General features: G+C 46.8%; 1 protein-coding gene across 1 annotated transcript in view; it reads right to left on the reverse strand.

Annotated features, from left to right (window-relative positions):
* Positions 1-9,438, reverse strand: part of TXNDC5 (thioredoxin domain containing 5) — a 32,695-nt gene extending 23,257 nt beyond the window's left edge. The window contains exons 1-2 of the mRNA XM_028512049.2: positions 9,116-9,438; positions 3,589-3,738 (exon numbers count right to left, since the gene is read on the reverse strand). Coding sequence (XP_028367850.1) covers positions 3,589-3,738; positions 9,116-9,378 — 413 coding nt within the window. The 5' untranslated portion in view covers positions 9,379-9,438. The remainder of the gene's footprint in view (positions 1-3,588; positions 3,739-9,115) is intronic.
* Positions 9,439-15,033: the final 5,595 nt, after the last annotated feature.

The raw sequence follows: 15,033 nt of genomic DNA on the forward strand, positions 1-15,033 counted from the left end.
TGTTCCTGGGACATCCTGAAGTTTAACATTTTAAGCAACTCCAAAGTATAATCTCACAATGATGAATGCCCACACCCACCCCTGGGACTCCACAAAACTCTGCAAGTATGTGCTTTGCCCAGACAACTGGAAGATGCTTACTGTTCTCTACCTCCCTTCTATCTTTTGAGCATCTCCCTCCACCAAAGAGCTTCAGGATCCTGAAAACATCAGGTGTCACACTCATTTCCCATTTCTTTGCTCACTTTAAAAACCAGTAAAACCTAACCTGTGATATTTTTCTAATTTGGTGTGCTTTAAGCAAAACAAAATAAATTAAAAAAAAAAACCCTCTTCCTGTTGGATTGAAAATCTGTCTGCCCAAGTTTGAGATTCTTCCTAATGTTTATAGATCCTAGGGATAAAATTAGAGCTTCTTCTACAGACTTTTCAGTCTGACTTCAATTCTCATTGAGGATGGAGATGAAGGGGGTAATGGAGAGTGAGCTATGGTGCCGAAGACCAAAGTACAGGCCCAAACTTCTCTATCACGAACCTCCACATGAGCATTTGCTTTTGTTGTTGTTTTGGTGACCTATTTCTTTTTCCAGGAGACTGCAGGGGAGAAAATAGCCATGTGTGGGTCACTCTGGCAAAGTGTGAGGATAGTTCTACTACAAGTGATGATGTAGTATTATGGGTTGAACTATGTCCCCCCTCAAACAGATCTGTTGAAGTCCTAACACACAGTACCTGAAAATGTGACCTTATGTAGGAATAGGGTCTTTATAGTGATAAGTTAAACTGAGGTTGATGGGTGGGCCCTCATTTACTATGACTGTGTCCTTATAAAAAAGGGAAATGTGGACACACAGAGAGGCCTGCACACATGAAGCCACATGAAGACGGAGGATTGCAGGGAGGCAGTTACAAGCCAAGGCACACCAAAGATGCCAGCAAAGCCCGAGAAGCTGGCAGGAGGGAAGGAAGGACTCCCTGGCAGGTTTCAGAGGGAGCAGGGCCCTCTGATGCCTTGATTTCAGGCTTCAGCCTCCAGAACTGTGAGAATAAATTTCTGTTCTTTCCGCCAGATGGTTTGTGGTGCTTTGTTATGGCAGCCCCAGGAAACCTCCTTCATTCAGCCCTGCCCATGCTCACATCTTCCAAGATGATAAAGATTACTTTCTGGCTCAACAGGAAGACCTCAAAACATCTTCCTGAGCAGTGAGCCACCTGTATAGGTACGGGAACTCAAATGCCCTCCCTCTCCAATCCTTCCCTCCAGCTCCAGGTGAACAGGGAGAATGACACAGAAGCTCAGGCACTTACATTCACTGTCCAATTCAGGCCCTGCCACGTCTCTCTGAGATGAGTACCACTTGGAGGAAGGACAAGCTCAACAGGTAACTCCGAATACCCTAACGTGACTGTGTTTTGTGCAGCACATTCCACCTCCTGCCTTTAACAAAAGGCAGCTCCTACAGCTTCCTGTGTGTTGAGGTCACAGAGGTCCCTCCCAAACCTTGTTCAGCAGAGTGTAAGCTCATTTTACTTTGTTTTACAACACAAAAACTGGGCATGTTTTTTTGGGGGGGTGGGGCGAGAACATGTCTCCTAAATAAAAACCAGGACACATGATCCAAGATGGACCTTTTAAAATCTGTGAAGAGCATCTGTGGAGTTGCACCAGAGAGCTCGTATAACCAGGTCCAGGTGGAACCCTCTACTCCTCTCTCTGTTGCCCCCTAACACGTGCTCTCTCAGCCCTAATGCAGCTCCTGTTGTTTCGCCTTCCCTCTGGCATGTTTTGTAGTGTACACAGCCACAGCGCCACAGATTGCCAGCTGCTTAAGAGTGGACACCATGCCCCGACTGGTGTGGCTCAGTGGGTTGGGCATCATTCCTCAAACTGAAAGGATGCTGGTGCAATTCCCAGGTAGGACACATGCCTGGGTTGTGGGCCAGGTCCCCCTTTGGGGGCATGTGAGAGGCAACGGATCAATATCTCTCTCCCTCTCTTCCTCCCTTCCCCTCTCTCTAAAAATAAATAAATAAAATTTTAAAAAAAGAGAGACAGGACACCACAGCCAACCATCCAACCATTTCTCCTGCCACTGTACCTTGATGTAACAGGCTCTCAACAGGTAAGCATCCACCTCCTTACCTGCTCCCACTACTCACTGACCACTTCTTTAGGATGCTCTCCATCCAAGCAGAGTTTACTTTAAAGGCAATGCTGTGAAGCACAGCACAGTGATGCCTTTTAGGTAGGTAAATATAGTGGGAAGTTTTCTCTCTATCTGACTTGGCTTGATGTAGACTTGAATTATGGCACTTAGATTAGCAAGCATTCACCAAAGACCAAGAATTCTGAGTCCTATATGGAAATGCCAAATTTCCAAATGTTAGGGGAAAACCTAACATTTGCTGGGTATATATTCAGATTGGTGTTTGCACACATTTTATTTCATAAGGATGTGTAGGGGGCTGAAGTGAGTATCGGCAACCTACTCTGGACTCAGAGGTTAAATAGTGTGGCCAGAGCTGCATGATAAGTAGATCGTAGAGCTGGGATTCAAACACTGGCTTCAAGGTTCCAGCCCAGAGGTCCTTCCACTTTTCCATGGTGACTCTCAGGTTTGAAGATAGAGTTCAGGTTTAATACAGACTTTACTTAATTCATCGATTTGAACAATTACTTTGGGAACTGCAGCACCAACCCTCCCCCATCCTTCTGGAAACAGCATCTTCCCTTTTTTTTGAAAAGGGCTCTTCTCTCCAACAGTCACCACGTGGTCTGAACAGGGCCACTGTCTTCACACAAGATTCTGTCCCTCTGGCCACAAGGTTTGTTCTCAGAATGAACATCCCATCCAAGCCAGGCCAGTTAATAGCGGGCCCAAGAACACCATGGCAACAGGGAGATGCAGAGCCAGAAAGTTAAGTCATCTTACGGGAGACACAGTAAAAATAGGCTCCCAAATCTTTGGAGCTGAATCTCACAGAGCTTCTTCCGTAGCCTACTAATTACTCCCCTCTTTTGTTTATTAAGTCAGTTTCAATTTCTGTTTCTTAAAACCAAAAAACTCTTTTAACTGTCAAGGGAATAAGTAGCACCACTTGTCAGAACTGCTGTATTCCATCTTCCATCTTGTTACCTTCTGTCCGACAGAAATATCCTCTGCCTGTTACCTGGGAAATTACTCTAGGAAGGATGTTTAGGAATAAGAGAGTGACCAAAGGTTCATATTAATTTGATGACAAAATCTGTATTCATTGTGTAAATGTACTTGTGAACATCAAACATGACAGGACTTCATGGAGATGACCATTTTTAGTTCACAAACATATGTTCTTATAAAAAGGCAAACCTATGCTGATTAATAAAAGGCTTTTTCCAGACAAGGCACAAAAAGCCATCCAACACAGACCCAGTGGTAAATACAACCTTTCCCTAACAGCAGGAACTGCCTGCTTAAATTTAGCATGTCCTCCCCCCTCGCCTACAAAGGAAGATACCAAAAATGTAACATGGACTTTCTATGGCCTAAGGCAGCTGGTCATAAGATGTGGAAAACCTAGAAGGTACGGGAAGCCCTTTTTACTTACGTGGGGTACCCTCGCACCCCCTGGGCAGAGCACACGTCTGAGTCAGCTGTGCAATCCACCTTTGCCACGAAGACTTTGGCATCTTCCATGCTGTTGTACTTGTCTCCCAGGTCATTCCAAGTGGGCTGCAGCCGTTGGCAGTGCCCGCACCTGTAACAAGGTGAGAGTAACACGCATACTGAGTGCAGGGTCAGAGGATGCCCAACCCACCTCTTCAGCCATTTCCACGGGGCAACAGGACTCTCTGCTCCTTTCTTCACACCGCAGCAGAGAGGGGTTAGCTCACAAGTACTGCAAAATCTCACTCCCGGACTTCCAGCCAAGATGGAGGAGTAGGGAGACACCCTGTGTCTCCTCACACAACCAAAAGAAGGACAACAAAAATTTAAAAACAAAAAACAACCAGAACTGACAGAAAATCGAACTGTATGGAAGTCCGACAACCAAGGAGTTAAAGAAGAAACATTCATCCAGACAAGTAGGAAGGGCGGGGATGGGCAGCTGGGGTGGAGAGAACTCACTGCAAGGTGGTGGGTGGCGGACCCAGTGAGGCGGCGAATTGTGGAGAGGGGCGCACAAGGCTGCAGCTGGCCGTCAAGGCAGCGGCTGACCAGGTGGTCCCACATTTGTGCACAGATAAACCAGGTGAAACAAAGGGGGAGCGGGATTGACCCTACAACCCAGGGCCGCAGCGCAGGGAAATAAAGCCTCAAAACACCTACTGAAAACACCTGTGGGGGTTGAGGCACAGGGAGAGACTCCCAGCCTCACAGGAGAGTTCGTTGGAGAGATCCACAGGGTTCTAAAATGTACACAAGCCCACCCACACAAGAATCAGGACCAGGAGGGCCCAGTTTGCTTGTGGAAAGCAGGGGAGGTGACTGAAATCCAATTGGTATGTCCCAACCTGGCGAATACCTAAGGCTCTGCTCCTCACTACATAACAAGTGCGTCAAGACAAAAAATGGCCCAAATGAAAGAACAGATCAAAGCTCCACAGTAAATACAACTGAACAACAAAGAGATAGCCAGCCTATCAGATGCACAGTTCAAAATACTGGTAATCAGGATGCTCACAGAATTGGTTGAACTTGGTCACAAATTAGATGAAAAAATAAAGGCAATGCTAAGTGAAATAAAGGAAAATGTACAGGGAACCAATAGTGATGGGAAGGAAAGTGGGACTCAAATCAATGGTGTGGACCAGGAGGAAGAAAGAATGAAGAAACAAGAACTCAAAAAAATGAGGAGAGGCTTAGAAACCTCCAGGACAATTTTCAACATTCCAACATCTGAATTATAGGGGTACCAGAAGGGGAAGAGGAAGAGCAACAAGTGGAAAAGTTATTTCAACAATAAAGGAGAATTTCCTCATTCTGGTAAAGGAAATAGACTTCCAGGAAGTCCAGGAAGCTCAGAGAGTCCCAAAGAAGTTGGACCCAAGAAGGGACACACCAAAGCACATCACAAGTACATTACCCAAGATTAAAATGAAGGAGAGAATCCTAGAAGCAGCAAGAGATAAGGGGACAGTAACCTACAAAGGAGCTCCCAGCAGACTGTCAGCTGATTTCTCAAAAGAGACCTTGCAGGCAAGAAGGGGCTGGAAAGAAGTATTCCAAGTCATGAAAGGCAAGGACCTACACCCAAGATTGCTCTATCCAGCAAAGCTTTCATTTAGAATGAAAAGGCAGAGAAAGTGCTTCCCAGATAAGGTCAAGTTAAAGGAGTTCATTATCACCAAGCCTTTATTATATGAAATGTTAAAGGGACTTATCTAAGAAAAAGAAGATAAAAAACATGTACCATAAAATGACAGCAAACTCACAATTATTAACAACCACATCTAAAACAAAAACAAACTAAGCAAACAATTAGGAACAAAATCACAGAAATGGAGATCACATGGAGGGTTATCAACAGGGAAGTAGGAGGAGGAGAGAGGGGGAAAGGTACAGAGAATATGTAGCATAGATGGTAGGTAGAAAATAGACAGGGGGAGGGTAAGAATAGTATGGGAAATGTAGAAGCCAATGAACTTATATGTATGACAGACATGAACTAAAGGGAGAGAATGTGGGTGGGAGGGGATGTGCAGGGTGGAGGGCAGTGAAGGGGGGAGAATGGGACAACTGTAATAGCATAATCAATAAAATATATTTAAAAATATAGACCAGAAAAACCCCTCACTCTCCTGTTTATGACCCACCAGAACGTCCCTGCACTATTCTCGGCATGAAGTCCAAATTGCTGGACTCCCACTTCATCTCGATGCCCCTAGCTACCACCTTCCATTGCAGTCAGTCTATCCCTGAGCCACACTGCAGTGTTTGTGGTTTTCTAAAAGGGCCAGAGCCTGGCTTGCCCTGGGAATCACAAAATACACTCTCACACTGCCTTCCTAAATGCACCCGGCTAATTCCTATTTGCCCAGAGGTTTAGTTTGGGTGTTACTTCCTTCAAGAAGTCAGCCTGATTTCCCAGGCTATTTGGTACCCACTTTCTCCTCCTCCTCTTCTGGAAAGCAACCCTACTCTCCCTCTACTGCAGCAGCTTAGCACTTCTCACTATACCTGACCCATTATTATTCAGTCAGCTCTCTTCTACTAAACTACCAAGTGTCTACTAATGCAAGGCAACCCCCAAATTAAATCAATCCTGCATGTTCTCCAATGAGAAGCTTTAAAAGCATTTGTGTCCACTCAAACTTCTAAGTTTGATATAATCAAATGTATGACTGTAATATTCATTGTACGAATTTAACTACTCGGATATTTTTATATCACCTGTCATTTAAAGTTTACTTAGAATTATTGCTTCTTGCTATTCTTCACATTTCTGGACAGAATGAGCTTCTTTCTCATCAACTAAATCTATTGAGTCATATAGCTGATTATCTTCTTTCACTGTCAGCTGTCCGCAGTGCCGTATTTGAATTCTGTGTGAGCCAACACTAGAAACTTTACCTCAAGCTTCATGCAGAGTTGCGCATCACTGTGGCATGTGGGGTTTTCCCCATTCACCTGCTAAGTGTGTAGTTATAATGCTTACAATGGAACTACCTGCTATACTGCTTTTTAAAGTGATCTTTAACACACCTGCTTACCCTCAAAATAGTTTCTCAATAAAATCTTTTTCTTCTGACAGATGATCTCAATAATACATATCTAAAGGTACCACAAAAAATGTCTGCTTCAAGCAAATGTGTCTTCCCTAAGCAGCACTTACTTGGCGAGCTAAGAGAATTGCCGCTTTATAAAAACTCAAATACAATATAGTTCCCTCTTTTCTGGAAGATAATTGTGAGGGAAAACCAGTGTTATATGTAAGTATATGTGGTACACAGGCCAAGGAGACAGCATTATCCTTTTTACCACTGTGTTCCCTGTGTCTAGCACATGCTTGGCATGTACTAAGTGTTTGGCAATTTCTCAGTGATAGGTCCATAGATGTCATGTAGTTGGCACTTCTGGTTTGGGACCCTTCTGGCTATAGTATGAACCTGAGACAACAGCTGCATTCAGAAGGTGGCCTGTGGCCATGTAATAGAGCAAAGCTACCTCATCCTCCCAAGGAGGTGGCCCCAACCTTGACCTCTTGTCATCTTCAGGTTCAGTTTGACCTGCAAACTAGCCCAAGAGATGTTGACACAAAATCTACAGCAGTGGGACTACCCTACATCTGTCAAGTTCAGAGTAAAAATACATAGATCAATGTTTTCATTACATGGTACTCCTGACCCCAAATCACAAGTCGGCTTCCAATATTCCAGAGGCACTGAAACTGGTAAGAGATGGGTGGGGAGGACCCCACAGCATATTTTGTATGATTTCCAATCTATTGTTACAGTTGAACTTTTAAATGCTGTCATAGAAAACTCCATACATCTGTTTAAATATTTTGTAGTAAGACTATTCAGAAGCAAAATAAAAACTTTTTTCCTCAAAATAAAAACTTTAAGTTACTTTTTCTAGGGGCATCCACCTAAAAGTCCATAAACCACATACAATGAAAAAGGAATTTAGTTAATACCAAGGGCTCAGATTTGCCGGTCTTCTCCCTCATTCAGTCCAGGACCAGCTAGGAAGTATTACAGAGCCTCCGAAATTAAACCTCCACTGGCACTGCATGGACTGTGTCTATGTGCCATTTTTTTCTTTTAGAAATAAAAATTAACAGATTTATTCCACTGGCATAAACTCCAATTAAGTAATGTACATAATTGCAATAGTTACTCTGTGAATACTCCTTCCCAGAGTAACTATGAATAATTATTTTTATGTACAATGTATTTTCTACACAAAAAGAGGTTCTGAAAATTCAAGTCCATTGGTTCTTGGGAACTTTAAACACTGTTGATGCACAATAGCTGTGACTCAGACCCGCCCCCAAAAGTTGATTTAACTCCAAATGAAATGAAATACAGTTTGTAGGCTGAATATGAGGAGAAAGGGAAAAAAGTTTCCTCCAACTTCCGCCAGCACATTTTCTGAATAGGCCTTTTTTTCTCAGGCATCTTCTCTCTATTCCTTCCCACATCCCTTCCCCACATCTCAATGAGCTTCTCCCCCATGCTAGGGAAGAACACCAAGTTCTGCAATAAGCCTGCAAACTGCCTTGTGCCCAAACACCAGCTTTCTGCTCTGCCCCATGAGAACTTCCCTTCATTGGGGCATCTGTGCCGTGGAAGAAGAGCACTCACGACCTGCTGTCTTTTGTTAGGACAACTCCCTAAGTACGGGTCTCTGGGTTGGCCTGGAGGCCCAATACGAAGTCCCTACCCCAGAACCAGGGTAAGAGGTACACCGTCCGTTCAACCTGGTGAGCTTTGTCACACTTTCTAGAGGAGCAGACCTCAAGAGAGCAGAAGGGAGGAGGTGCCGTAACTCAGCCTTGAAGTGAGAGCCAAGAGCAGAGCTCCCCATGCACTCAGGACTGCGGAGGCGTCCTCAGAATTCGCACTACTCCCCCACAGCGACCCTCTTCTGCCTGGGCCAGCCACCCCTTCCCACCTCACGAGCACACAAAGTAGGAAATCACACCGCTGTGAATTCCTGTTTTTCAATTGAACTCTCAAACGACAATTAGCCCTGCAGCGCGTGAACGGAATCTGACGTGTACGTGTCTGCCGCGGGACCTCCGGTTGCCAGCAGCCGCTGCACGTGGCCCGCAGGGTCCGGCAGCTCAGGCAGGCCACTGCTTCCGGCCGGCGCACCAAGTTTAGGGCAGGGGATTGAAGGATGGCTTCTACCCTCCCAGCAGCCACAAAGGGCGACGGGCCCCCTTTCCCACGCTCGGTCCCCGGTAGGGGGCATCTGATGGGGGAGGGGCAGCGCATTCCCGGGCTCCCATTGGGGACCGCCCCCTCCAGCACCGCCCGGCGCCACGTCAGCCACGAGCGCCCCAGCCCGCACTGCCCCCGTCTCCGTGCTCCCGGCTCGCCGCGGTTCCCCGGCGCCCCCAGGCCCAGGGCGGCTTCAGGAGCGCAGACTAGGACTTGGAGGACCCGGCCCGCGCCTCCACTTACCAGGGTGCGAAGAACATGACGAAGTGCGCGGCACTCTGGATTCCATGCGTGAACATGTCCGCGTTATACAGGTGCTTGGCGTGAGAGTCCTCCCTGTCCCCGCCGTCGGCCGTGGGGGGCTCGTCTGCTGCCGCCGCTCCTGGCTCCTGGGCCCTGGCGCCCCAGCGCCCACCGCCGCCATGGCCTAGTAGCAGCAGCAGCACCGCGGCCCGGGCCAGGAGCCCGGGCAGCGTTGGGAGGAGGCGTCTGGGGCGCGCGGGCATCACGGCGGGGCTGGCGCGTTCTCGCCGCGGCGGCCGGTCCGCTCCACGGTGCCAGCCCCAGCCCGCCGCGCGCACCGCCCCACGCACCGCCCCACGGAGGCCGCGCCCCTTCCTCGCCCCGCCCAGGCCAGCGAGTGCCGGCTCCGGCCGAGACTGAGTACGCGAGCGTCTGCAGCTCGAGGCAGGGGAGGGGAAAGGAGAGGGTCTCTTAACCCTGGAGAGAGTTTCACGTGCTTGGCTCCTCCAGTCGGTTCCGGTTACTCCCTCAGGGCCCCGGTGCTTCCCCAGACGCAGGCAGTTCCGGGAGCGAGGGTAAATATTGAAGGTCAGGGAGGACAGGCAGGAATGCCACAGAGTGTAATGTTAGCCTCGGTCAGTCTTGGCATAGAGAAAGACCCGGCCTTTGGATGAAGGGAAGAAAAGAGCTGCTGTCAGCAGAAAGTGGGAAATCGAGCAAAAGTGGGTGGGGTTCTTGGCCAGACCTCAACTGTGACTGAGCCTGAGCTCAGAGGTGTGATGGAAGCCTTGCCTGTTATCCCTGCCTTGCCTTAACTGGCTGATGAGTAGGAGACTAAAGGTAAAAAAGCCTCCTGTTAGGCAAGTTGTGCAGGGCTTCTTCTTGGAAAAACTAGCTGGTGTGTTCTACTGTGTCCTAAGTCATGGTGCGTTAGGGTTATAAACATAAATGACAACACCCCTATTCTGGCTGCATTTGTGGAACAGCTGAAAGGTATCCCGTGGGCTTGGGCACCTCATCATTCACACCTGCACACATGCCTTATTGTATATGATAATTGAAGGTTCAGACCCTGCCCTAGGGATCTGGAGCTAAATTAGGGACAATCACTGGTTGCTTCCCGAGATCCTGCCTAATTCTGGTTTGTCCTCAATCTGGGAAACAGCGGGCAGGGCAGTTACTCCTGACCTGGCAAAAGGGGAGGAGCCCAATGATTCACCTGTCATTACTGGGCTCCAGCCTTGGGTTCAGCCACTGCTGAGCTTTTAACCACAGTTTGCCAAATACCAAAACCATCAATTTCCATTCAAAACCAATCCTCCCAACCACTTAAGCTTGAAACATGAGAATCATTCCCCACTGGCTCCCTCATTTCCCTTATGTACTATAACCCAAACCAAGTGCACTTCTTGGAACTGTCATTGCTTTTCACCATTTTTAGTATTCATACCCTGAATCCTTATTAGACTTTAATCCTGGCCTGTTGCAGGAGCTTTCTAAGTACCTCTTTAGTTCAAAATTAATTTTCCTAAAGCCTGCCTTTGATCCTAATAGTTTGCTGCTCAGTATCTCATCCTGCCCCCAACCTTAAGGTAAAATATTTCTTATCAAGGCCCTCTGTGATGTAGTTTGTGTCCTTGTGAAACTCACCACCAGATATCTAGGGATCCTCTCCAATAACCTGTTGCCAGACTCTCATCCCTATGCTCCCCAGAACTTCATGCCTCCCAAACCCTTCTACTGTGATATTGGGAAATTCCAACGCAGGATTAGCACACATTATTATTGCATCTTAAGCAATAATTATGCTTAAGCACATTATTATGTGCTTCTTAGTACAAATATAGGAACATAGGAACCCTCCTACACACCTGAGTCCCTTAGAGCCAGGAAGTAAAGCAGGTAGCTTCCTTGCTCCCCACTACTCCTTCCAAACCATTTCTCCCCCTTCCTCTGGCAAAACCTCCAGCTCCCACTTAATCGATGCCTTTGGGTATGGTACCTACTGCTCTTGCAGTTCCTGTCATCCACCTACTTCCTTCATCTAACTTCTTCCAGGTCTCTCGCCCCACCATCACCCCATTTTAAGGCTTCCCTTTCCTGTCTTCACTCCTGGTGTCTTCAGCATCTAGGTGGATAATCATCTGTCCATCCTTCACTGATTCCCTCCCAAAAGAAAACCCTAGAACTTAGCATAACCAGAAACGCAGTGTCTCCAAAGTCTGAATTAAAGGATTCCTACTCTGTCCAACGCCTCTTGTACTTACAGTTTTCTCTTGCTCGATGTCCCTTTGTCATGACCTCTGAGCTCCCAGTCCCACCATCTCACAGTCTCCTTACAATCCACCAGACTGCTATGCTTTCCCTTGCCTCCTGACCAAAATACACCCCATGGGTTCTCAGCCTTATACTTGCTTTTCTGCACTTGCTTACACTGCTTTTCTGCAGTGATGCTGAACCTAAAAGGTAGTTTGTTTTCCCACTTCTGCAATTCCCTCTCCACCCTCCTTCACTCATTGTCCTTCTCAGCTGTCAACTTGACCTCATACTTCTCTCAGAAGATTGAAGCTAAAAGCCTGAACTCCCTCATCTTTTCACCACCAAATCTGTGCAGCCAGCCCTGCATGAGACTCTTCCCCTTCTTCTTTGGGTTAAAAGGAGTAGAAAGCATCCTCCTCTCCTAGCAAAGGCTAGTCTTCCATTGGTGCTTGAGAGCCATTCCAGGACGTAACTCCTGGAACCTCTGAGTGTTACTTTGCAGGACAAAGGATACTTTGTGGATGTGATTACAGATTAAAGGATTTTGAGGTGGAGAGATTAGCCTGGAATATCTGGACGGGCCCTAAGAGTAACTGTAGACGTCCTTCTAAGAAGCAGAGGGAAATGTAACTGTAGATAAGTAGACAGTGTGACTGGAGTAGGGAGAGATTTGAACATGCCTGGCTGCTGACGTTGAAATGAAGGCAGGGACAATGAACCAAGGAATGGAACTCTTAGAAGCTACAAAAAGCACAAGAACAGATTCTCCCTTAGAACCTCCAGAGGGACCTTTGGTCCTACTGACAATTTGACTTTAGTGCAGTGAAACTGATTTTGAATGTCTGACTTCTAGAACTGTAAAGAATAAACTCATGTTTTAAGCCCCAAAGTTTGTGGTAGTTTATTACAGGAGGCATGGGAAACTGGTACTCCATCCCAACTCAAAGACTTTTCTCTTTCAGCTGTCTTCTCTCTCCTGTGTTAATTTCAACTACTCTAGTGGAGTTTTTCCATCTATGTACAAACATACTTTAGTATCTCCTAACTTAAAACATTTTTAAAGCCCCTTGACCTCATGACAGCCCCCCCTCCCCAGCTACTATCACAATTCTTTACCTTTCCTTCATAACAATCTTTCAAGAATTATCTGCATTTCACGTTCCACTGATTCTTTAGCACATGCCATTCTGGTTACAATATCCATCATAAACCAGAGTCACTAAAGGTGTCTGCAATGGCAAGTCAGAAGAAGGCTTTGCTCTCCTGTTCTTCCTAGGCTTCCTGGCAGTGTTAGTACAGTTGATACTGGCCACCTCTGGACCCACATCTGGAACAACACTGGCCTCAGCTTGTCTGATTTGCCTCCTGCTTTACTCCTCACTCCTCAACCCAACCTCTAAATGTTAGTTTCTCAGGGCTTAGTCTCTGGCCCACTTTTCCTCTCTCTACACTCACTCCCTAGGCGATCTCATTTATAGCCATGGCTTTAGACAGTGTCTGTATGCGATGACTTCAAAATCTGTATTACCAGCTGAGATCTTTCTCTGAACACTCACTATCTACTTGGTATCAGCACTTGTTTATCTTAGAGGCATAGCCAAAACCAAACCTGCGATTTCCCACAGCAATCTGCTGGTCCTCTAGTTTCTCCACTTCCATAAATGGCCCCCCCCCTGCTGTTTGCTTAAACCAGAAACATGGGTTACATCCTTTGTTTCCCTTTTCCTTATTGTGTATCTCAATCCCAACTCCAGCCTCCACTTCACATAAGCAAGCTCAATCATTTCCATTTCTGAAACCCAGCTCCAGTCAACTTACTGCTTTCCACTACTGCCATATATGCCAACTCATCTTGTCATCTACAATAGTCTCCTGATTGCTGTGTTACAACCCTTGAGTCTCCAATCTGTTTTTCATGTAGCAGCTAGAATTGAATCATCTCCCTCTATTCCTTAACTTCCTTCAGTGGCTTCCTTTTCACTTTTAATAAAATCCCAGCTCTTTGCCTTGGCTCTCAGGGGCCTTCAGGAAAGATGCAGTCTCCTCCCATACTACTATGCCTCCGCTCCCCTAGATGTAGCCACTTGGGATGATTTGTAGTACCCTCCACATGTTTCCCTCCTTTGCCCTTGCAGTGCCCCATGCTTGTTCTCTCTCTTGTCTTCCCCTGTGACTGGCCCCCTGGCACCCTCAGGCCTCCTGCCCATACATCACCTCCTCAGGGACACCTTCCCCAAGCACCTCTGGAGCAGCCTCCCCTGCTCCCTGTGCTCTCACCATCACTGCACAGTTCAGTTTCCTCATAGCCCATTTCACAATGCAGTGCTGTTTTGTTGCAGATTTATGTGTTAGGTTAGTTAGTGGGCCTTCTTCTCCATCAGTAAGCCCCACAAACTCCAGACCTACTTGTCATATTCACCACTCTCTCCCTGGAACCCAAATTCCTGGCACATAGTACATGTTCAACAAGTGTTAGGTGAAAGAGCCCATCTTTCTACCCAAATCTCTTTCCCAGGTTCCACAAGACTAAATGACTTAGTCTTTGCCAAACTTACTTCAAGCTGTTCCCTTGGCCAGGAATGACATTCCCCTTCTCTGGGCCAATCATAATTCTACCTTTCCTGGATGACCCATCAACAAAAGTTCCTCAAAGCCGCTCAGCATCACCAGGCTATTGGCACGTGCCCTTCCTCTCACCTCCTGGCCCTCCTGCAGGACATGTATGTACCTTGCTGTGACAGCAGCCACAAGGGCCCCTGCTTAGATTTCCTTCCTGAGCATCCTGACTTTAGCTCACCAAAGCCTGTAAACAGAGAAATTAAGTTCCAGCCAAGATAGAGGCAAAGGTAGAAACCCTTCATTTCCTTGTACAACCAAAAGGAGAATAACATCCAATCTAAAATCAATAAAAACCAGAAATGCCAGAAAATCAAACCATGGAATTAAAGAAACAGTCAAACAGAACAACCAGTCTGGTAAGGTGGCAGACAGAGAGAAGTTGTCCTGAGGTATAGTGAGGCCGCGGACCTTGGGGGCGGGGCTGGCTGCAGCAGGGCAGCAGGCTGCATGGGAGGGGCTGACTTAAGGGGAAACAGACCCAGAGGTGGCTGTGGACTATGGCGGTGGCCATGGTGGCTGAAGTGGGAGAAACTCCCAGTCTCACACGAGAGTTCCGTTGAAAAGTGCTCTAGAGATGAGCAAGGAGGCTGCATTGTTCCCTCTCTGGCCCCTCCCCCACAGGCAGCGCCACAGCACAGTAAGGAGGTTTGCCCTGCCTGGGTGAATACCTAAGGCCCTGCTCCCTTGTCATTTAACAGGGGCCCCAAAAATAGAAATAAGGCCAGAATGAGAAAACAGCAAAATTTCAGAAAGAGAGGTAAGCGATTAGGATATAGCCAACCTATCTGATGGAGAATTTAAAGCCCTGGTAATCAAAATGCTCACAGAACTGATTGAGCTTGGTCGCAAGATGAAGGAACAAATGAAAGATACTCAAAATGAAATAAAGCAAAATATTCAGGGAACCAAAAGTGACAGGAAGGAAACCTGGAGTCAAAACAACAATTTGGAACAAAAGGAAGAAATTAACATCCAACCGGAACAGAATGAAAAAACAAGAATTCAGAAAAGTGAAGAGAGTCTTATAAACCTCTGGGACA

The sequence above is a fragment of the Phyllostomus discolor genome, chromosome 5, assembly GCF_004126475.2.
Source record: "Phyllostomus discolor isolate MPI-MPIP mPhyDis1 chromosome 5, mPhyDis1.pri.v3, whole genome shotgun sequence".
Classification (NCBI taxonomy): Eukaryota; Metazoa; Chordata; class Mammalia; order Chiroptera; family Phyllostomidae; genus Phyllostomus; species Phyllostomus discolor.